This window comes from Brachypodium distachyon, chromosome 2, assembly GCF_000005505.3.
Source record: "Brachypodium distachyon strain Bd21 chromosome 2, Brachypodium_distachyon_v3.0, whole genome shotgun sequence".
Taxonomy (NCBI): Eukaryota; Viridiplantae; Streptophyta; class Magnoliopsida; order Poales; family Poaceae; genus Brachypodium; species Brachypodium distachyon.
This window is the reverse complement of record NC_016132.3, coordinates 54,290,034-54,313,157: the sequence shown is the minus strand read 5'-3', so window position 1 is coordinate 54,313,157 and position 23,124 is coordinate 54,290,034. Positions and strand designations below refer to the sequence as shown.

The window sequence follows — 23,124 nt, the reverse complement described above, 5'->3', positions numbered from 1 at the left end:
TGGTGTTACATGTGTTGGTGTTTTTTCCGGTAGTATTGCGGGCTGAAAACTTACTTTTATCTGCTGGCTGGCCTCTCTGAGTACCGATTCTGTTTTCCGGTTCGCCACCACCCTGGTGATGCAAGAACGCAACCGTGCCGCATGTTTTTGAACAAAAATGTCCGGACGTTGAGCCAAAAACGATTCTAATCAAAACTTCAACCAATGTGTTTAATTATCTAAACATTGTCAAGCAGAACCAATTAAACCAGCAAACCGATAAACTATAGTACGGAGTAACTTCAGAATAAAACCCAAATATGCGTTCTGAAAACTCGACCTCTCTCTTCAATCTGTCAAAAATTCCTAGTACCAGTTAACTGATTGAGACTGCTGCACGACTAGTACTGGCTAGCTAGTTGGCTTCCCTGTACGTAGATGGCCGCCAGTGACCGGTATCTCCGTCTTCTCCTCTTCGCTGTACCTCCATCTCCATGGACGGCGTCTGGCTCCAAAACACCGCCTTCCTCCTGCTTTACTGCCTCGCCGTAGACGTGGTTGCACGTCCACCCACCCATGGCGAGCACGGTGAGCTGCTCCGCCGCCTCCATCTCCTTCAGCGTCAGGGCCGCCTCCTCGCACATGGCCTATCTGGTGCGGCTACCGATGACCAGAGGAGTTGTGCTGCAAGAAGTTACTCGTACGTACGAATGCATGTGCGGGGCGGGGCAGGGACCATTCAACCGTCCATGACTCCCGGTTTCGGTTTGCCTTCACTCCTGGCTGGACTTTGGCTAATCTTAGGGTGTGTTGGGTGCTTCTGGAAGCTTCACTGTGTCTGAAAGTGCGGAGATTCTGATGAATTCTCTTCAAATGATCAAGTTTTTGTAGCTTGAATTGCGGAGAGAGGAGAGGACTGCTTGCGGATGGGGCCGGTCAAGCTGGATAGTTCGGTACTGTACTTGACTATTTGTACTGGCTTCATGTGTATGACAGTATGAGTACTTTGTAATATGCGAAAGCGTAGTGCTCGAGTCAAGGCGAAACGATGGTGCTGGTCAGGTCGTCAGGATGGGATAGTTACGATGGTCTTGTGGCGAAAGGGACTGCGAATGAATACGCGTATGCTTGTGTGGTGAGACTCTAAGAGTCAAAGAGATCACGCGCACACGCGCATTGTAGCATTAGCACAAGGAAGAGGAAAGACCAAGCGTACAAGGTCACTTAGCAGGCACAAGCACAATGAAGAGCACGGAAACAAGTCAACAACAGCCCAAGACCGGCCGATCAGAAGTCACAGCACCTCCCAACTGTGGCTTGCCTGTTGGCGTGATGTGCGGCGCATGGAGACCAGTGCGCCTCGCACAAAACCAGTGCTTAACGTTAGAATCATACAGATGGCCGTCATACAGAACACCCGTCACTACATCGAAGACACAATAGCACATATGATTTCGAACGACTTGATTTCCTCCCAAACAACATGTTACCTACATACCATTTCGGACCTTGCTGATGTGGATTTCAGATCCTGCAACATAACCAGAACAGGCATCACTAACCACCATAGAAATGCCAGACCCCAGCACAGAGATGACAGAGTAAGCTAGATAATAAGGGGCACATTGGCATATCTTTCACGAGTCACGACACAACACCATATAATAGCTGTTTAAGAGAGTTTGAAGTAGTCAATTACGTGGTCCAAGACAGGAGCGAGATGCCATTTACAACAGTCAACATATATAGATTTTTGACTAATTTTACAGCCTTGCCGCTTCCCTCATGTGAAGGCCAAAATCTCAGACAAAACAATAAGCAAAGCCTCCATAAGGGGAACAATGTATTCAAACCTGTATATATTCTGGTGGTTCAATGCGGAAAATCTTACGGAGTTGCTACAATTCTCACCCCCCAGGATTAATCTATGGCAATTATGAGGAACCCAACTGAAATATACATGAGGAAGACAGGATATAGGGCCAGAGCCTTTCTCCTTGGGTTGACAGCAGCACTCATGAACGGATAGGCAGCCCAGGAGCTCCACGCCAGAGTGACTGTTACGACGATGATCTTTAGTATGACGCTATCCTTCAGCATGCAAATTAGGGCTCCAACATCCAGAGGAAACAGACAATAGCCAAGAAGACTGAGGCTTTGGAAGAAGATGATGTGCCCACCCTGCACGGAGGCATCAAGAGATCATTCCAAAACTCAACAATAAGTATAGTTTGATTAGACCGTTGAAAAAAAAGCATGGTTTGATTAGCACAGCAGCGGGTTGCATGACGGGAACAAACAAGCAGGTGTGCATGTTTCTGTGAGAGCGGGCACTTACCAGAAGCAGAACATTTAGTGTTAGAATTATAGCCCCAGCTGCCAGGACAGCGAATGCAACAGCAAAAACTTCAGACTACAAACACAAAACACAGAAATCAGCATTTTCAGCACAGAAGGAAACAAAGATAAACTGTAAACTACAATGGTAGAGGACAATAAGGGACACCACATACAGTATGTTGTCCGCTAGAAAAAAACTACACAATAATGCTAATACGTCAACACAGAGAGATCAACGTCAGAAAGTTCAAAAATCAAAATTATAAATAGTTCATCAGTCACTAACTATGATGGTTCAATGTAACCAAGAAATATATAAGAGCGTAACTGAACCATCAGTCTTCCTTCCATAGCATGTATTCACCATAACCACAACAGTAGATGCCATGCCTAATGCCTTGCATCAGGAAAAGCAGCAGAGAAAGACAATTGCAGTTTGACATATTTTCCGCTCATTCAGGACAAACACCTAGCAGGCTCCTCACAAATGCAGCTACATTATTTAAATACAAATAATATCACAAGACTCTTCTGCAAGAAAAATTGTCGAACAAAATTATGGTTTCTTTTAGGTGTACAATATCATAAAAAGAACACCAATAGCTAAAGAACAAATTATATACCCAGTTATAAGAACTAGCGCAGCCTTCTGGATTATAACCAATTGAGATCATATGCACACGAAGAGCAGTTTCAGTCTTTTTTTTTTGTCGCTACTCAGTTTTCACAAGTCACTACTCAGTACTTAAATGTACTTGATGCCTCTGACCATTAAAAAAAAACTACTCAGCACTTAATATTACAGACACTCATGCAAGTTTCTAGAAGCACAATTTGCTGTTACAACTTACAAATGTCCCTGCACATTTTAATTCATATGGATATCCACATGTTCTAGGGGACGATAATTGTCAGGCACAATATCATATACGTACCATATTGCGTAATAGATAACAAATAGTGACACAATCTTTGCAGCTTGACACAAATCTATAACTGGTACGTTGGACATTTCTGTTTTGCCAGAAATAGATCAAGGTTGAGGACACATATGTATAGAAAAGACATCAGCTCATCATTGACCATGACCACTAGTGTAAATAAATCAAGTTTAACGATTGTGATGCCTCCAATCAAATTTAGAACAAAGAATATACTGCATTCCGAAAATATCAGAGACGTCAACATCTACAGCAGAATTCATTTTTAGGATGAGCAATTACAAATTTACAATTATGAAAGTGTGAAGGTGAACAAAAATGGGGAACAATACCACTTAATCTTATAACATCAGATTATGTGATCCCAATAGCAACATTGAACTTGCAAGGGAAAATTATCACCGGCAAAGGAACACTAGCTCTTAGCCCTAGAACACCAGATTCGGTTGTCCCAAGAGCGGCATTGAACTTGCAGAGGAAATTATCACTGACTGGTCTCGAAGCAAACCATGAGACGTGCCATGCAGTTCAATAATGCACAGTTCAATCTACCAGGAGAGGTCATGAAACCTACCAGATCAAACTCTGTCTAACTATGCAAAGGCTACATCTCCACAGAGGACATATCGATGCAAGAGCTACCACGAGATCTGGATGTGGAAGGGTATCGATACCTTCTTAACAGAGGCGGACCAGGACAGCGTGAGTCCGAGGAAGACGATGAAGAAGAAGGGGCCCCAGAGGTCCCAGTCCCTGAGCGCCTTGCCGGGGTCCTCGCGGTTGGGGTTGGGGAAGACGACGAGCTTGAGGTTGCTGACGATGCGGGCGAGGTCGCGCTTGACGGTGTCCCAGACGGGCTCGGTGAGCGTGTTGGGCGCGGAGCCGAAGCCGTCGGACGCGATGGCGACGGAGACGGACGCGGGCGGGGCGGCCGAGGAGGCAGGCGGCGCCTGGGGCACGAAGATGGGGATGGAGGAGGCGGGGAGGGGCGGCTTCGCGGGGGCCGGGAGCGGGGAGGTGGAGACCGGGATGGAGGCGCGCGGAGGGGAGGTCGGCCGCGCCGGGAGGACGGTGGCGGAGGGCGCCGCGTAGATGAGGCTCTCGATCTCGTCCATGTCCGACTGCGCGGACGACGCGTTGAGCGGGATCGTGTCCCCGTGGTTTTGCGACATGGCGGCGTCGGCGTCGGCGGGAGCCCGGGACTGGCGGTGTCCGGGAGGCGGATCTGAGGGGGGGAGAGAGATCTCGCGCCCTCACGGGGAGTGGGGGGTTCCTTGGGGGTTGGGGAGGTGAGGGAGATTTGCGGGTGCTTGCCTGCCTGCTTTGCGTGGGAGTGGGACTAGAGCCTAAAGAGGGAGACGCGCCGGCTGGCACGCGAGTGTCATGTCTGCAGGCTGCAGAGCGCACGGCACGGCCGGCTGCACGATTAATGCGTCGTCGATCGGAAAAATGGACGGTCTGAGATCGGGTTTACTAGCAGAGCATAGGATTGAACTGGCCTGGTAGTTGGTTGTACAATCAATCATCGTCTGCTTCGTTTTTTTTTTTGACCGCATTCTTAGCGATGACTAAGGGCATCTTCAACCATGGTTACTTCACGGATACCAAAAAATACTAGACCAGTGAGAACAACTCTTAAATAAGATAATTAGATAGCGGTTACTTGAAAAGAAGTAACCGCCTCTACGCGGGTACCAAGAAAGTGAAGAAGATGACATGTGGGTCCATCAAGAAAGAGAAGAGAATAAAAAATAAAAATACATATTAAAAAAGAGAGAAGATAATTAGTAACGACCACCATTGGAGATGCCCTAAGAGCAACTCCAGTCGCGCCCCCTAAAGGCCCCCTAAACGGGATTGGAGGGCGCCGGCGTGAAAATTCCGATCCAGCCAATCTCCCCAATTTGTTTCTTCATCCGGCGCGGTCCAAAAAGTTAGCCGGCGCCCCCAGGCCGAACCCAGCCCACGGGGGGCGAGCGGGGGCACCAGCGCAACGCGTTACTGCGACGGGCTCGCAATGTCAGCGACCGATTAATCGTCCCACCGGTTTCTCACCGGCCCCTCCTCGGGTCCCAAGTGGATTTTAATGGCGGCAGCCCGCCGGTCGCGCACGCGGCCGCGTTATCGCCGTGTTCACACGCCCGCCGGTTCGCATTCCGGCAATATAAAAAGGGGCGACCACCGGCGGTACTCGGCATTCCTCCTCTCGCCCCTCTCGCCCTAAACCCTCCCGACCGCCATGGCTTCCGGCGATGAGACATGGCGCCGAGGGACGCTCATGCTCGAGGAGGCCGAGGCCCTACACGAGCACGAGTACCCAGTGCCGCCCAACTGCCGGCTGCCGAACGGCGGCATCTCGACGCCGTCGGTGCCAACGAAGCGTGCCTGGACAGCCGCCGTCAACGCCCACTGGTGGCACGGGCCGACGGCGGAGGAGCGCGAGGACCCCAGGTGGAACCGCGCCACCGGGGACGCCGAGGAGGCAGCGTAGAGCACCAAGGAGGCGACGAGGGAGGAGGCCGAGAAGAAGAAGGCGGCGAAGAGGCCGGCGCCGGAGGTGAAGGTGGAGCCGATCAACATCGACTCCGACGACATCGACGAGGCCTACCTCGCCTACTTCAACGACCTCGACGACTAGGCGGCCGTTTTTTTATTTTAGAATTATGTAATGAAAAAACTTTATGTTTAATTAAATTTCATCGAGTTTAGTTAAATTTCACGTACTTCATTTAAATTTTGCCGAAATTCAATATTGGGGGGAGTTGGTATTGGGGGGTGCGGCTGGATCACTGCGGAACCCTAAAAAAAATTCCGCCGGCGCCCCCCCCCCCCCCCCAATGCTGGGTGTTCAGTTCTGCTAGTTCTGTTAGCTCATTCCCCTTTGCTGGAACCAGCTGAAAACCTGGATGCTGTCAATTTTCTGATCCATTTTTTCGGTTTTTATTTCATTTTGTTGTCGTTGACAGATTTCTATTTGTAGCTAAACTATGGTTTCATTAATGAAACTGGGGGAGTTCCCCTTTGATAAAAAAAAAGCACTAGTTCGGAGTCTGCCGTGTGTTAGCTGGAGCTCTCAACTCTCTACTCCTGTCACTCCCTCGCCTGGTTCTCTCGTTGAACTGGTTAGACAGAAAATGAGACAAGTATCGTTTGGTGCCGTGTAAACCTTCCCGGCTTCTCTCTTTCTCCTTTTATTCATCACGCACAACGGCGTTTCCTACAAAGGCGGATCATACCAACCATCACGCCCGACGATTGTTGCGTCGTGCCATCCCACGACATCGATCTGGCGGAGGTGGAGGCCCCCTAGACTCGGGCATGGGCAAACTGCCGTGCATACTAACGATCGACTCGCACACGTCGCGAGCTCGATGCCTACTGACACAACCGAAAAACAAGGCGTGAAAACAAAGTGCTAACAGAACAGATTTCGTGCACATGATTTATTAACAATCCACTCCCTAAAGCATGTGCACTCTATTTGACCAGAATGACACCGATCTTGGCTCATAACTCCTGGAACTTCACGCGCTCGAGCGCCTTGGTCAAGATGTCAGCAAGCTGTCCATCGGTGCCGATAAAATCCACCTCAACCTGCCCCTGGTCAACACACTCCCGAATGAAATGGTACCTTGTGAAAGATCGAGTATGTCACAGAGGGGGGGGGGGTGAATGTGACCAGTTTAAAACTTTCTTCAAAATGAAGACTGAAGACTGAAGACAGTCACAGTACTTCAACAACAGGGATTACACTTAGCAATTTTAGAGTTGCAGCGGAAAGAAGAAAGATGAACAAGTTTATAGCAGCAGCAATGAAGACAGAACACAATGAATCAGTTATACTTCAATAGAGAGTAAAAGTTGAGGAACGAAATCACCAGGACTGAAGACACAGGGATTTGTTTTTCGAAGTTCAGATTGTTGGCACAATCCTACGTATCCGTTGAGGGGGCTGAGTCACACAAGACTCGCGGACACACAAGTCCACCCAATCCTCCTGAGTTAAGACCAAAGTCTCGCCCAGTTACTCGTGGTAGATCTTGAGGTGATTTCCGAACCTTCACAGACTGGTTGATGGCAAATCACAATCTTCGATTGTTCTTTAACACTGACTTCTAGCCGTCTAGGTGATGTCAATCACCAAGAGTAACAAGCTTCAAGTGCTCGGCTAGAGAAGGGATCCCATTCTTCACGCTCAGTTCAGCTCTAAGGGTTTTATCAGGTGTTCTTCAAAACAACTCACTGGGGTTCACCACCGAACTCCTTCGGGGTGGGTCGTCTTATATAGCCTTGGCCACGGCTGATCTAGCCGTTGCGACCCGTTGGAGTGATCCCTGAGACTCTAGCTCACACTTTATCACTGTGTCTCACAACGGTTAGATTAGGTGGTCAAGCATGAAAGCGACAGATTTTCAAACACATTTGAAATCAGAGTGAAGACTTCACGCAGAAGTTTCTGTGAAGCCACTGAATTCTTCATACTTCAAACCAGTACCTGTACTTCAATTTTAGGGGTCATCGATGCTGGTTAGACCAACTCTTCTGAGGAACTAAAACCTGAAACACTCCGTGTAACTCATTAGTTCCTCAACCATGTTGTCATCATTCATCAAAACCCATACAGGGGCAAGGTTTCCCTTTCACCTTGTGTTGATGTGTTTGCTTCGTTCATGGTAGACAGGGTTCTTGCTGAGGGATATTGCCGACTTGTTATCAATCTTTAGGGTGACTGAATCAGCCTCCTTGTTCATCAGTTCGCCGAGCAAGCGCGCCAGCCACACGCCTTGGCAAGCTGCCGTTGTTGCAGCGATATACTCCGCCTCACACAAAGAAAACGCCACCACTCTTTGCTTGATCGACTGCCAACTGATGAGACTTGAGTCGAGGAAGAACAGAACTCCACTTGTGCTCTTACGGGTATCGACGTTGCCCGCCATGTCGCTATCACTATAGCCAATGAGCCTTCCTTTCCCCGATCCTCTTGTATACTTGCAGCCATAGTTCAGAGTACCTGCGATGTACCGCAGAATGTGTTTCACTGCTGCAAGATGTCCAGTCGTTGGAGCCTGCATGAACTGACTCACATAGCCAACTGAGTATGCCAGATCCGGACGCGTGTGCACCAGATACCGCAAGCTGCCGACAACACTGCGATACACGGTAGCATCAGTTGATGGGGCTGTGCTAACCTTGCTCAATCTGAACCTTGGTTCCATTGGCACTTGGCATGTGTTACAATCTGCCATTCCCATCCTGTCCAGGATCTTCGCTGCATACCTAGCCTGACATAGGGCAATGCCGTCTGCCCCTTGCTGCACTTCAATGCCCAGGTAGAAGTGTAAAAGCCCCAAGTCACTCATCTGAAACTTGGACATCATCTCTTGTTTGAACCTGGTTATCTCCTCTTCATCATTGCTGGTGATTATCAGGTTGTCGACATACACACCGACGAGGAGACGTGCAGCCCCCTTGCCGCGAGCATACATTGCATGCTCGCTGTCACTCTTCTGGAAACACAGCTCGTCGAGACACTGGTCCAACTTCGCATTCCAGGAGCGCGGAGCCTGGCGCAGCCCGTACAGCGCCTTGTCAAGCCTGTAGACCTTGCCTTCTGCTCCTGCTGCCACAAAACCAGGTGGCTGCGCTACATACACCTCTTCCTGGAGATCTCTGTTTAGGAACGCCGATTTCACATCCATGTGATGTACCGGCCATCCCTCTTGTGCTGCCAGAGCCATGATCAGACGCACTGACTCCAGCCTGGCAACAGGTGCAAAGACTTCCTCGAAGTCCACTCCCTGGCGCTGAACATATCCCTTTGCAACCAAACGTGCCTTATGCTTCACAACATTCCCGTTTGCATCCTTCTTTAATTTGAACACCCACTCCAGGCCAATTGGGCGGTGGCCAGAAGGGAGATCAATAAGGCGCCAGGTTGCATTGTCTTCAATCGAGCCCAGCTCGTCGAGCATGGCTTGCCGCCACCTCTCATCATGCTCAGCTTCAGAGAAAGTGTGCGGCTCCTCCTCGCCAGCTAGCAGCAGCTCTTCATCATCAAAGTTGGTGATGAAATCGTCGTACTGCCGGTTTGGCAGCACGATGCCATCGCGCGCCCTCATGCGCATCGGATGCCCCGTAGGATCTGCCGGAGGCGTCGCTGCCGTTGCCGCTGGCTCTGCCGCGGTAGAACCTGCCGCGGCAGAAACTCTGGCAGAGGATGTAGGCGTTGTAGTCGTTGCCGGGCTGGATGGAGCTGGTGACGATGCCGAGTTCGTCGTGGTAGGATATAGTGTATATTCAACAGTAAACTGATCTACATACCAGGGTTCTCGTTGCCGGCGTCAGTGCGCCAGTCCCACGCAGCTGCCTCGTCGAACACCACGTCACGCGTGACCTGGATTTTCTTCGCCACGGGATCGTACATGCGATACACCTTGCTCCCAGGCTCGTAGCCGAACAGCACCATCTTGCGTCTTCGGTCGTCAAGCTTCTTGATGCCAGGGCTCACCGTCTTAACATGGCCGATGCAGCCAAACGTGCGAAGGTAGTGCACATTCGGCCGCCATCCGTGCCATGCTTCAAACGATGTCTTGCCTTCGACGCTTGCCGTCGGGGATTGGTTCAGCAGGTACACCGCCGTGGTGACTGCCTTGCCCCAGAACTCCGCCGGCACTCCCTTCGCCTTCAGCAGGCATCGTGCCATGCCGACGACGGTTTGATTTCGGCGCTCGACAACACCGCTTTGTTGTGGTGAGTACAGCGCCGGCAGGTGCCGCGTCACGCCCAGCTCTTTGCAGTACGCCGTGAAGCTGTTCGATGTGAATTCTCCACCACGGTCTGTGCGCAGCGCACGCAACGAATGCTGCGACTCGTTCTCGGCCGCCGCCTTGAACTTCTTGATGGCGCCCTCTGCCTCGTCCTTGCTGGTTAGCAGGGTGAGCCACATGAACCTACTGTAGTCATCAACAAGAAACAGGAAATAACGTTTGCCACCAGGATTCTACGACGTGATGGGGCCGCAAAGGTCGCCATGAACCAGATCGAGCTGGCTCGTGGCGCGGTAGATCGCCTGGCGGGAAAAAGGTGCTCGACGTTGCTTCCCCACCAGACAACTGTCGCAAAGCTTGTCCACTTGGTCGATGAGTGGCATTCCGCGCACCATATCGCGGCCGGCGAGCTTCCGGAGCGCATTGAAGTGCAAGTGGCCGTAGCTGGCGTGCCAGCGCCAGGCCTCGACGTCGCCGCGCACCGACAGGCAGACGGGCGTCCACGCCTCAAGATGAAGGACGTAGAGGCGGCCCCGATTCCTTTGGACCCGCGCAAGTAGGCGGCGCTGCGGATCCCAGAGGCGGAGCACCCCGCGGTGGATGCTCGTCTCGCACCCAATCTCGTCCATCTGGCCGAGGCTAATGATGTTGCTCTCGAGGCGTGGGATGTAGTAGACGTCGGTGAGGACGCGGTGCTCCCTGTTCCGGCACGTGAAGACGATCGTTCTGCGCCCCTCGATGCCGACCACAGAGCTGTCCCCAAGCTTCACGCGCCCGCCAACACCTGCGTGCAGCTCGGAGAAGATCTCACGGCGCCCGGACATGTGGTTCGACGCACCACTATCCAGGAACTATGCCATGTCGCACAGCCCATCGCTGGGGGCCGCGCGCGCCTTGGAGCGTTCCTCATTGAGCATGACCCGCTCCTCGGCTTCGTCCGTGATCATGGTCAGCGCGCACACGCGCGCCATGAGAAGCGCCAGCTCCTCATCGTCGGCTTGGGCCAGGTTAGCCCTCCCCTTCCGTTCCTTCCTCGGCTCCTTGCAATGCTTGGAGAAGTGTCCCATCTTATTACAATTGAAACACTTCACCTTGGACATATCGATGTTGCCGTTGGCGTCGCGGGCGTGCCCGATGCCATGCTGCTTCGGCGCCTTGCCGCGCCCGTTGCCGTTTGCGTTCTGGGCGCTAGGCGCGCCACCCGCGTTCTGGCTGAGGCTGCCACTGCCTTGGCCCGTTTGCCGCTGCCTGCGGCGCGACTCCCATTCCTCTTCAGTGAGCAGGAGTTGCCCACCGGCAGCGCTCGACGCGCCACTCCCGAGAGCGTACCGGAACTGCGCCACGCGAAACCGTCTGACGAGTTCCTCCAGAGACACCTGCTTGAGGTCGAGCAGCGTCTCAATCGACATCGCGATCTGCATGTATTTCTCCGGCACACACGCTAGAAACTTCTTCACCACCGTGACCGGCGCCACCGGATCGCCGAGTGTTTCCATGTGGTTGATGTGGTTGTTGACCCGCATGCCGAACGAGTCGAGGGATTTGCCGGGGTTGAAGGCGAAACGCTCCCACTGCGTGCGAAGGCGTTCCGCCGCCGCCTCACGCACGCGCTCCACGCCGAGGCGCATGAACTTGATGGCTTCCCAGCCCTCCCTGGCCGTCTCCTTGGAGGCAATGATGCCTTTCATCTCCGGCGGCACGGCCTTGATCAACGCCGCCAGGGCATTCATCTCATCGACCTCGCTGATCTCGTCGTCCTCCTCAGCGATCATGGCCGTCCACAACCGCTGGGCACGCAAGTTGACCTTCATCACCTGCGCCCACTCGACGTAGTTCGTCGCCGTTAGCTCGGGGTAGGTGATCGTGTTCCCCCCGCCACCGGCGACCACCCTCTCCTGGACGATTATCTGGCGGTTGTCGTTCCGCCGCGTGCCAGGACTCTGACCTTGCAGCCGTCGCGAAGCCGACCGCGAACCACCAAGAGAACGCTCGCGTGAGCGATCCTGACTGCCGGCCATGGCGCTCAGAGCCTTTCGTGGCTCTGATACCAAATGTTAGCCGGAGCTCTCAACTCTCTACTCCTCTCACTCCCTCGCCTGGTTCTCTCGTTGAACTGGTTAGACAGAAAATGAGACAAGTATCGTTTGGTGCCGTGTAAACCTTCCCGGCTTTTCTCTTTCTCCTTTTATTCATCACGCACAACGGCGTTTCCTACAAAGACGGATCATACCAGCCATCACTCCCGACGATTGTTGCGTCGTGCCATCCCACGACATCAATCTGGCGGAGGTGGAGGCCCCCTGGACTCGGGCATGGGCAAACTGCCATACACGTCACGAGCTCGATGCCTACTGACACAACCGAAAACGTGAAAACAAAGTGCTAACAGAACAGACTTCGTGCACATGATTTATTAACACCCTGGCCGACCTGCGAGGCCGCGAAAGACGAAGTCTTTGTCTCGTCTCAGCTGCTAGCCTGCTGAAAGCGGATTCCTAATGCTTATTGCCAGTTATAAGACTATTCTGGCTTGTGCAAGGTCTCAAGTGGTCACACTTGATGTACGGTCATTCTCGATCATTTGCCTCAACACACTGGAAAATCAGCCCGAGAGGAACATCCAAGACCTTACAGTGCAAGTAATACTCTCTCAAATTTCAAATTTGTTCAAATATGGATATATCTATGTCTAAAAAACGTCTAGATACATGTAATAGAAAGTCACTTAATATGAGACGGAGGGAGTAGATCTGAATTCTACAACACAGAAAAGATCATTAGCTACAGTTGCAATAGCATGAGTTTGAAGTAACATTTGAGCAATAGCATGAGTTTGAAGTAACATTTGACTCCACAAGATAAGCAAATAGAAAAGGCTGAATATGCACAACAATTTCCTCGCAAGAAAATTCAAATTACCACCACCAACCAGCAAAATAGATGTAACACGAATTTACATGGAAAATTCCCTGGCCATGTACAGCAAAAGCTACTACTACCGTGCCCTTATTTGTGATATTTACAATAAGGCAAGTTGAAGAACTGTCTGGGTTGATAAACCAGAGTTTATTTCACACCCACAACTTAAATAAGACACTAATTACTATCTAACCTCACAAATAAATAAATAAATTGAACCCATATCTACCCTATGAACAACTAAAGATTGAATGGGACACAACACTTCTCAAGGCATCGAGAAAACAATTGAAATAGATCTAATCGTTCTTCCTCTACAGGTGGGGTTGGTGGAGCAAGCGGAAGTTCTGAAGGCAGATGTCGGTGAAACGAGTCTACAGCAGCTGCAACACCATCTTCGTTCCCTATTGCTATTGCCAGTTCCATTGATCGTGATTTTACCTTCAACAAAGTACCACAAACGGATTAATTAACAACACAATGCATCTGCTCAGTACTACCAAAGAATGTATTCATATATCATAGGATTAGCCGCATGCTTCCCTATGCAGTGAAAGATTACAAGTGAGCAGGTCATAAGTTACTAGAAACACACAATATACCAAGAGCGTAAAAAGTAGTGCTACCTCGGGATCAAGCATGAATCTTATTGCATTTGAAAGTGCTTCAGTAGTAAGCTCTGTTACACGAATAGGTGCAGGACCCACACCACGTGCATGAATTATGTCGCCCCAGAAGAACTGATCGCCAAAAAAGGGCACTACGGTGGTTGGACACTGTTAAGAGCACAAAGAGTAGTTAAGGACATTCACTAGAGATTGTTGGTAGTGAATGATAAGGAAATGCAAGTCGCTTAGCACAGATTAAAGGAGTTCTTGTACTCCCTCCGTCCGACAAAAGATGTCTCAAGTTTGTCAAAATTTGGATGCATCTATACATGACTTAATGTATAGATGCATTCAAATTTAGTCAAAGTTGAGACATCCTTTGTTGGACAGAGGGAGTACTTAAGGATGCCATGCATAATAAGCATCAGGATTGGGAGTGTTTTATTCTACAAAAAAATGCAGATTATATGTCAGCTGAACCTTTGATGTGTGGATGGTGGAGGCCTTGAGTGCTCTGCTTTTGTACAGAGGTGACTGGTGAGTAGCATGTTTTGTGCTAAAACATTGGAAGGCATCATGTTCTAAGAGACCTTATGTTCATTCAACCTCTATCAGGAGTACAGGCTAGTAGCTTACCCCAGCTATCAGGCCGGCTGCTGTGGTACCTGCTCCACCATGATGCACCTTATAAACAAACATAACAGGATTAGTATAATTGCATTCAAAAACAGAAGTGCTACCCTTGCACTGTTGGATGTTACAAGCATAGCTCTGAAGAAAAGTCTGAGCCAGCATTTGAATAGAAAGTATCGGTTCAGCTGCTATACTGTTTCTTTAAAAAAAAATCAGAGCATGCGAGGAACTAAGTCTTGACTCTTGAGCACACGCCCCTAGCCTTCTAAAGCAGTGCAACTACCAGCTGTGCTGAAGCATTGTGTTGATTAACGAAGGAGTTTGACACTGAAATAGTCTATTGAAGCGCAGTCAGACCACCCAAACAGCTGGTCCAACCAGGTAACCGGAAAAGCAGTCGCCTGGCCAGTTGGTTTTGAAAACTACGGTTACAAAGTTCACATTATTGCGTTGTAATTGTGTACTGGGCTTTTTCTGTTTTTTTGCATTCTTCCTTGCTCCGGCAATGTGTATTGCCCCTCGGGCCTCCTTTTGGGAATACATTTAGGTGGGGATTTATTAAAAGAATGAGCTGGACATCATATTGATATGATTTCTAACAGTTAGAAAAAAAAATCTCCCCTTCTTATTTCTGCTTTCACAGTTCTACAATTCACTGAATACAATATCCTGATGGTACTGCTATATGAAAATTCATGCAAGATAACAATGGTGATGCTGAAATAGTAAACTCACTACTGCAGTGCAGCGGGGAAACAGCCAGTCATGAGGGCAATCCTCCAAAATGAAGACATCAACTGGAACTTCTGAAACTGCAGGTGCAAGTTGCATGAATAGATAATAAGGCAGAGGGAAAATGTGGACTAATGAAAACACTTTTGTATCCATCTGCATAAGTCCCTAGAAAATGTAAGAAGCATCGGTTTCTATAGAAGAGCACTCACATGTTGGAGTACTCACTACTCGCATGCTACAAAATATCACAATATGCCACGCACACCATAATGATACCAGGCCCCCAAGCTTTAAAATGATGAATAGGTGACTTACAACTTCCAAGATCTCCCCAACCACGGCTAATGATTCCTCTCTGTCCTGTTTCTCTTAGCGCCTCCAAAATGGTAGTAGTGACCTTTTTTTCATCATCAAGAGGCTTCAAACAAAATAAACCACATACCACGAATTAGATTGTTGATCTAATATCCACAAGACAAAAGAAGGGAAAACTATGCCTGCCAACATTCTATCAACCTATTTTCGTTTTCTTTTAAAAGATGGATTGTGATTAAGAATGGTGAAATCATGCTCATGAAAGAAAATTACAGTTTGAGGAACCAAAGAAACAAGGTTGTGGCTTGTATGGTCTGAGAACAAAATTTATTACAGGTAGTAATAGTTAGGAATTACCATCAGAGTTACTAAATATAATAGGTAAATACTGATTATTGAACTGTTTTATAATCATCATAAGGCATTTTCACATAGGGTCCGTACCATGCTACCAAAACCAATGTATATCGGTTTGGACCCTTGTTGAAGCCATTGTGAAAGCTCTAGTGGAGGTTGATACTTGGTTCCAAGATTTAAGAAGCAATATCCCACAACATCCACTAGAGAACCCCAATCTGCAGAAGAACGTCATCAGCATGGGTAACATAATAAATCCAATTAAAGCATAAAGTTTGCAATGACATATTTCTATCAGCTAAACTAACAAGTGACTAATCTAAAAAACAAAACCCTTTTCTCTTTTATGTAAAAATAGGAGAGAACCCTACTGAAAGATATTACTGATAATATGAAATGTACGAAATTAAGAGCTAAGGATCCACAGGATCGAAAGAAAAAGCTGCTAACACAAGACAAGTCAAGAGCTGGCTAAGCTAAGAAACAGGATAAATTGACTCGTAGGAAGCTTGTTCTTAAAACATAACCAACTAAGTCTCCTCTTCCTCCACCAGGTGAAGCATATCAAATAAACCTTCAGCGCAAGCAATTAACCCTTAGACAAAGATTCAATCATCTTCTTGGGCATTTCAGCAATTCCAATCCCGATGATGCTTATTTGGTGAAACCTCAGGTAAAACCTTTTCTAGAGCCAACATAAAGTTTCAACTTTTGGCTCCTAAAAAATTTATTGGGTAAGATACACTTGACAAATTTAAAGACCAGAAAGGAATATACCCAAATAATGAAAGATAGTATACGCATGGATTTACACTTAACAACAAAATATAAATATCATGTCATGCATGTGGAAGCTTCTTGCATACAATTAATGGGTGCAGATGTGATCAATTTCAAACTCATTACTGATAAATAGTCAAGACCACAAGTTAAAACTAATATCAGTATACCATTTGGCTTCGGCATAAGGTGAGGACTCCACATGTATCCGGTAGGTAAATGTGATATGGATCCATGATATGTGCTGAAGTAAGCAATAGGGGGCAAGTTTAACTTCTTTCTGAAATCATTTATGAATCCTCTCGTGCCCCACCAAATTACTAAATCCAGAATAAGATACGATAGCTGAACATGAGAGGTATAAAGATGTCAGAATCTGAAATTCTATATCTTGGAGGGAAAATTGGCACATGACCAATTCAACCAAATATAGAAAAATACACATGTTTAAATTGCATGTGCACTGTCAGAGTTGTAGATATATAACCGTGTAATATCCCCATTGTATAAGGATGCGACTTGTATTCCCTGGAGGCCAAGGGTCAATATGTATACATGTACAGGTGTGGTAAATATGCAGAAAACCCCTTATACAATGGGAATATTACATGGATATATATCTACAACTCTAACATGCACAACCATGAAACGGTTAAGGTTTTACCCTGTAGGTTGCACTCTGAGGGGTTCTCGCCAATGGATGAGGGAACTCATTAGTTGGCCTGCCTACGAATATTAACAATTAGGATAACATATGTAGTAATCTCACTTGAATAATGAATAGTACATATAAATATTTATTATGCAGAGTGTTCTATTTTGTTTACATTACTGAGTCAATCTATGTGATACTACAATTTCTATTGTGAGCAAATGACCCTGTTAGCACTGTAGCCAAAAGATATAAGAGATAAGCTGACACGCAAGAGACAAATGCATAATATCCGGCACAAAATGAAGATTAGTGCAGTTTAACTAGAGGTTAATGTTTGATTAGCAGCCATAGAAAAAAAGAAATAGTAGTGTATAGCAATCAGATGGCAATACATGCCCAGGAAGTAGGAGCTAATTGGACCTTCCCTGGAGTCAACTGTGATAGCAATTGAAGGATTCTTTAGGAATGGGAAAAAATATTCTCGAGTAATCAAAACGAAGAGAACTTTGGTTTTTTGTGTGATGCTAAACTTAAGGCAATTAAACACATTAAGTAGTTCCAGAGGGATACCATGGTAAAAAATGTGTTCACACGGAGACAACAAAATTATAATGGTGAAATGTTTCCATACTGGCAGTGAGAACATTACAGACTTACGTCCATGGAAAAGTAAAGAAGATGTGCAGGGGTACCCCAAGTGCCTCAGCAATATGCAGATGTCCTGAAAACGTGGAACATGTTAAGGTATTATCAGTTCCACCGTATGTACAAGTCGTATAATGCACAAGATACCACATGCCAGAAAGGCAATTGATATTCAAAGATAATATTGGGTCAAACAACCATTTGGCACCAAAGTTTGGAGTAACATGACTGTTCAAGTCGGTAGAACTTAGAAGGCAAAATTCGTTCACTATTCAGTAAATATCCCAATGGCAATGTTGCAGACAAGCTTTACCTTTTTTTAGGGAACTCTTTACTAGGAATAGTTACTTGGAATAGTAAGTATCCCAATGGCAAAGTTTGGCACCAATTTTTTTATACTAACAACACTAACTTGGAAACCCTCTGTTTACATATTGGTACGTGTCAATCGTGGCATTCATTGAAATAGTGAAGACCTCAGGGTGAAAGCAAGTAAGTGTGTGTAAAACATAAATTGATGTACTGTCAAGGACTGTGCAGCAGACTTATTAGTTTTTATTGAATGCAATACTAAGTAGTAAGGAACTTAGGAAACCAGAATGACTAAGTTGCAAGCTTACTTACAGAGTTTCATATACTGTTGTAAGAACAACTAAGACCAGATGGGGTGTTCCCACACGTATAGTGGCTACATACATCCGGGGGAGACCAAGGAAGATTATGAGCGAACAATTTTAAGAATTCCGAAAGACTAAAGAAATCCATTAGAGAAAGAAACACTCAAAAGTCCATGATCTATCATGAACTATGAACCAAAGACTTCATACATCTAATGGACCAAGTCTACACTACCAAGGATGAACCATCTATCACTTGAATGAGGATCTCATATTTTGAGGTTTGCTCTAGGCTTTTCTCTTTCGAGGAACCCTAGAACAGTCCCTGCAGGGTTGTCAGACCCACACTCTGAGCCAAGGCTCAATCTGTATAGAATCTGTGTTCATTATTCTGTTGGTATACAGCGGCCCATCCAACGTCCGGCACATTACCACCTGCTCTGTGTTTTTTTCACTACAACATGTACAAAGTGGTCTTATGACTTTCATCTATCTGTTTTATGACTCAAACGGGATAATTGGAGCCACTATATTTGCTTGAGAAGGTAAGAATTTCCTCATTAACGGAACAATGACACGTATCGAACCGAGAAAGGCACCAAAGTTATACAATGAATATGAATCTGTTCCATGTATAAAGGTATATATTGTGCCATCTAGCCACACAACTACACAGGATTACATATCTGGTGGAAGAACATGTTAAGTAAATCAACAAAGATTATAAAAATCTTATAACAATAAGTAAAGAAGAAGTGCATTGGCTGATGGACCCACCTATGGCAGGAGGATTTGCTATTATTGCCTGAGCTCTGAAAGGTGTTCCAGTATCCAAGTCAGGTTCCGTGCATGCAGGTAGGAGAGAGAAAATGATTTCCTTGACCTGCTTTCTTTGAACAGAAATCTCTGTGGGCCCAGCCATTAAAAATCCTTTGTTTTTTGTCATGTCTGCAGTTGAAAGTGCATTGCTTACAAGTCGAGTATGAGTATAGTGCAAGCACTCTTGTGCATTTAACTCGCTGAAGAATTGGATCACTTTTGTTTCTTAACCAGATGCATAATATACATGATATAAGGGCAACAGACAGCAAACCATACACTGAGCCATGATTCGGGGATCACCACCCAATGGGTAAAACTCAACACCGGCTGACTTCACAAAAGTACGGAAGTTGACATGAGATGCCAATCTAACATGGTGACCGAATTCCTGCAGAAAATAGCATCATTTTCTATTATGAAGAACATATACCGATATATGTACATATAACGTAAACTAGGTATGTTTCTGATAGCTACAAACAAAATTGGAGGAGGATGTAACATGGTTCTTCTTCTTTCTTTGCAAAGGTCATTCTTTTCCATGAAAAGCTAGTGGATAATTTAACTGAGCACCTCCAAGGTCGATGATGCCAGATTAGTCACCCACGTGTAAGAACATCTGCTGGGTTTTCCTTCCTTTAATTACAACCATCCACTAAGGAAGCTACTTAAATTCCAGGAAAGCGTCCTATGCATGTAAATTAGCACTAAAAATTAGGATATGTCGAATTTAGGTAGAGCTGCAAATGAGTAAACAATCACCACAGCTGTGGAGCATCTAAAGATTTCAAAGAATAGAAGACACACATCGGCTACCTCATAGGCAGGCAGTAATAATCCCATCGTCTAAAGATTTAAGAGAAATAATGATAACTTAACTCATTTAGTAAATACTACTTCCTCCGATCCAAAATAAGTGTCTGAATTTTGAACTAAGCCTAGTTCAAAACTGCGAGTGTGCAACACTTATTTTGGATCGGAGGTAGTATAAAAGTGTTAGAAATACCATATGTATTTTCAATAATGCCCATTTTTCACCTGGGATCTCTAACAGGTGGTTGCAGGTTCACTTGCCTGAAGTCGTTTAGCTAATGCTATAAATGGCTGAACATCCCCTCGTGTTCCAACTACAAGCATAGCAATCTTCAACTTTGGGACAGACTTGCTCAATCCAGATGTAACTGCTTCAACATCACGTGGCACAGAACCAAAAGCATCAATAGCCGAGAGTTCTGAGGCAACAAGGGCACTACGTGTCACATCTACCTCCAGTGTGCCATCTTTCTGGATCTTTACCAGCTTCTCAACTATCTTCATCTGAAACACCAAACACAAAAAATAGCTAGGGCACATAGTTTGACCACACAGAATAAAACCCAACATCACATAGGACTTCATTTATTGAGGTTCAGTGTGGCATGTGTCTGTAACCCTGAATAAGTACATTGATAAGGAAAAACCTAGCTGTTGCAACTTGCAAGTAGATGTCATTTCTGTTAGGATAGAAGTGTTGGTTCCTGGATGTTCACAGATTTTTCTCAACTAAAACCAAGCCCTAGTACATCCCAATTGCGGTAAACAGCATACCAAGCATCTATCCATTTTTGGAACCACACAACTAGCACACTGTAAAGATGTAAACTAGCGTAGATAAGAATAATAACTATAGCAATATATGAGACTGGTATGCAACTATACATCATCACCAACTCTGAATATCAGAAGGTCAATGAAACTATTGCATCATGGTACGAATACCGACGTGTCCCAACAGTTTTTGAGATATAATACTGCATGATGTACTTAGTGTGCAAAGGTGTCAAAACGAGATATTAAAATCTGTGCTAGCATACATACCTTCTCGTTTTCTGATAGCATATCCAACGTGAGGTCACATTTAAGCAACCTATCGGAGTATGATCTTACAAAAACATGTTCCTGCCCTTTAAAACAACCAGAAGTAGCGGTTGTGGACTTGCTATGCCCGAATCCTGAAGAAGAACAGAATAATAGTGCTGTAAATAATGATGTTCCCAAGCAGAAATACACGTACAAAACCAGCTACCATAACTCTGATGTATTTCTATTATTCTATCAAGTCGATTTTCCAGATATTTTTACTAGAGAAATGATTTAATTCCAAATAGAGTGCAAAGTGGCGTTATCAGTTGACACACCTGATGCAATTGGAATCAAGGTTGCAATATTAACATTGAAACTCAGATTTTTGCATGGTAATCTGGGCAGTTTCATTCAAACCATAATAAACTCTTTTAAGAATGAAATCACAATAACTTAAGACACATACTTAATTGATAATTATAAAGAGAGGACATGGCTAGGATGAAACTACAGAAATCAAATTCTAGGCAATGTAATGATAACCAATCGTCTGGTTATCTATAGCAAGAGCCGAATTAGAATACCAAGAGCAGCAAACTGCGCCGCAAGTTCTCAATATCCAATCCTTGCAGGGTTGCACTTACACTGACACATTGAACACTACACCTGTGCCTGCCCTGAACACCCCTTCAAGATTCGAAGGTGAATTAACTAGGCTAACGCTTAAAAGCAGCCCCTTTTTCCAGAACGTAACTGCCCAATTTATCACACATTTGCATTGACAGTGATACTGAACTTTACGAAACTCAAAAACAGCATCTGGACACATGCTAAATCCTTGCATAGCAAGACAACCGGGCATAGAACAAAAACAAAATCTCGAAGCGAACCTTCCAGCCGCAAGGAAGGGAACCCATCGGCATCGACCGATCCGGAGAACCTCTCGTCCATGGAGCTCAGCACGAACTCCCTCGTCCCCTCGGCGAAGGAGGACGAGGCGCCCACCGCCTCCCGGCCTCCTCTCCTCTTCCGATCGCCGCTTCCCTCTCCCACCACTGTTTCGCTGTTGCTCCCCATGCCCCGCATGGACGAGGAAGGGGGTGACCGGCCGGCTGGGGGGATGCTACTGGCGTCGGCGGCACCGCGTGCGCATTGGCCGCGCCGCCGGGAGGGAGGCGAGGGCTCGCTCGATGCCCTTTGGCGGGGTGGACAGTGAGGGGCCGTGCCAGTACGAGGCTGCCGGCTGGCGAGGTGGGCTGTGGACTCGTCGACGAGAATGGTGGGACTGGACAGGAGGCGTTTGCTACGAGGACGACGAACGGCAGGTGGAACCCCCGTGTAGGGGAAGAAACGAGGTTTTATTCCGAGATGCCGTTCCACCGGTGAATTCAGTCAACGGGCTATCGAGCGACTGGAAGCTAGCAAGGTGGTTGCCAGCGCTACTAACGGAGTAGTACGAGTACGATCTTTGTTAAAAAAAAACATTTTGCCGGTAAACAAAAAATGTATTTTCAAGTTTCCAAAAAAAATATGATACTCGGTATTTATTTATGGGCATAGCGATTCATAGGCCTGGAAATGGGTTGGATCTAAATGTTTGTAATGGTTTGGGTCCTTAATTGGTGATTTGTGCCGCACCTTATTTTGTAATTTTTGCACAGCTTTGTTGTATACTCATTCCATTACACAAAACATCTCCTATAATTTTTTTCTAATATGTTCCTTAATATAGCTTTTTTTTTTGCTCCGCTCCCGACCAATAATTGCTCACATCTATTTACTTTTAATCCAATATGATTTTGTCAGGCTCTAGAAATGAGAATTGTCTTCGTCCGTACACAAATTCATATGAGATGTCTTGTGCAACAGAAGCAGCACATTTTTCTAAGTTATACTATACGTTGAAGTATAAGTGGTTTGCATTGTCTTTTCTATCAAATCAATCTTTTAGTTGTGTTGGCTAGTGCATGAAACTCTTCATGTTATCAGAGCCTCTTGGTCTCGTTCGAAACCCGGTTGGCTAATTACAGCACATTTTGATCCACGTGTACGCCTGAGTGAGCCACGCATGAGGCGAGTGTTAAAGTATAAGAAGACGTCAGTCCTTTCCGTCCGATGGATCTTTTGCTTGCCTTGACTAACGCATGCTCTTCTCTTCCGAATCTTTTA

General features: G+C 46.5%; 2 protein-coding genes across 2 annotated transcripts; both read right to left on the bottom strand.

Annotated features, from left to right (window-relative positions):
- Positions 1-1,614: 1,614 nt before the first annotated feature.
- LOC100825086 (protein YIPF6 homolog) lies at positions 1,615-4,600 on the bottom strand. The gene is made up of 3 exons (XM_003564651.4): positions 3,935-4,600; positions 2,318-2,392; positions 1,615-2,160 (listed from the first exon to the last, which is right to left on the bottom strand). Exons 1-3 carry the CDS (start codon positions 4,430-4,432, stop codon positions 1,900-1,902), a joined length of 834 nt encoding a protein of 277 aa, XP_003564699.1. The 5' UTR covers positions 4,433-4,600; the 3' UTR covers positions 1,615-1,899.
- An 8,308-nt stretch (positions 4,601-12,908) lies between these two features.
- LOC100824479 (sterol 3-beta-glucosyltransferase UGT80B1) lies at positions 12,909-22,315 on the bottom strand. The gene is made up of 14 exons (XM_003564649.4): positions 21,846-22,315; positions 20,971-21,104; positions 20,188-20,430; positions 19,390-19,501; positions 19,069-19,239; positions 17,687-17,750; positions 17,039-17,096; positions 16,545-16,719; positions 15,682-15,812; positions 15,238-15,340; positions 14,923-14,999; positions 14,191-14,238; positions 13,573-13,722; positions 12,909-13,387 (listed from the first exon to the last, which is right to left on the bottom strand). The coding sequence occupies exons 1-14, from the start codon at positions 22,039-22,041 to the stop codon at positions 13,187-13,189; spliced, it is 1,863 nt and encodes a 620-aa protein (XP_003564697.2). The 5' UTR covers positions 22,042-22,315; the 3' UTR covers positions 12,909-13,186.
- Between the last annotated feature and the right edge of the window lie 809 nt (positions 22,316-23,124).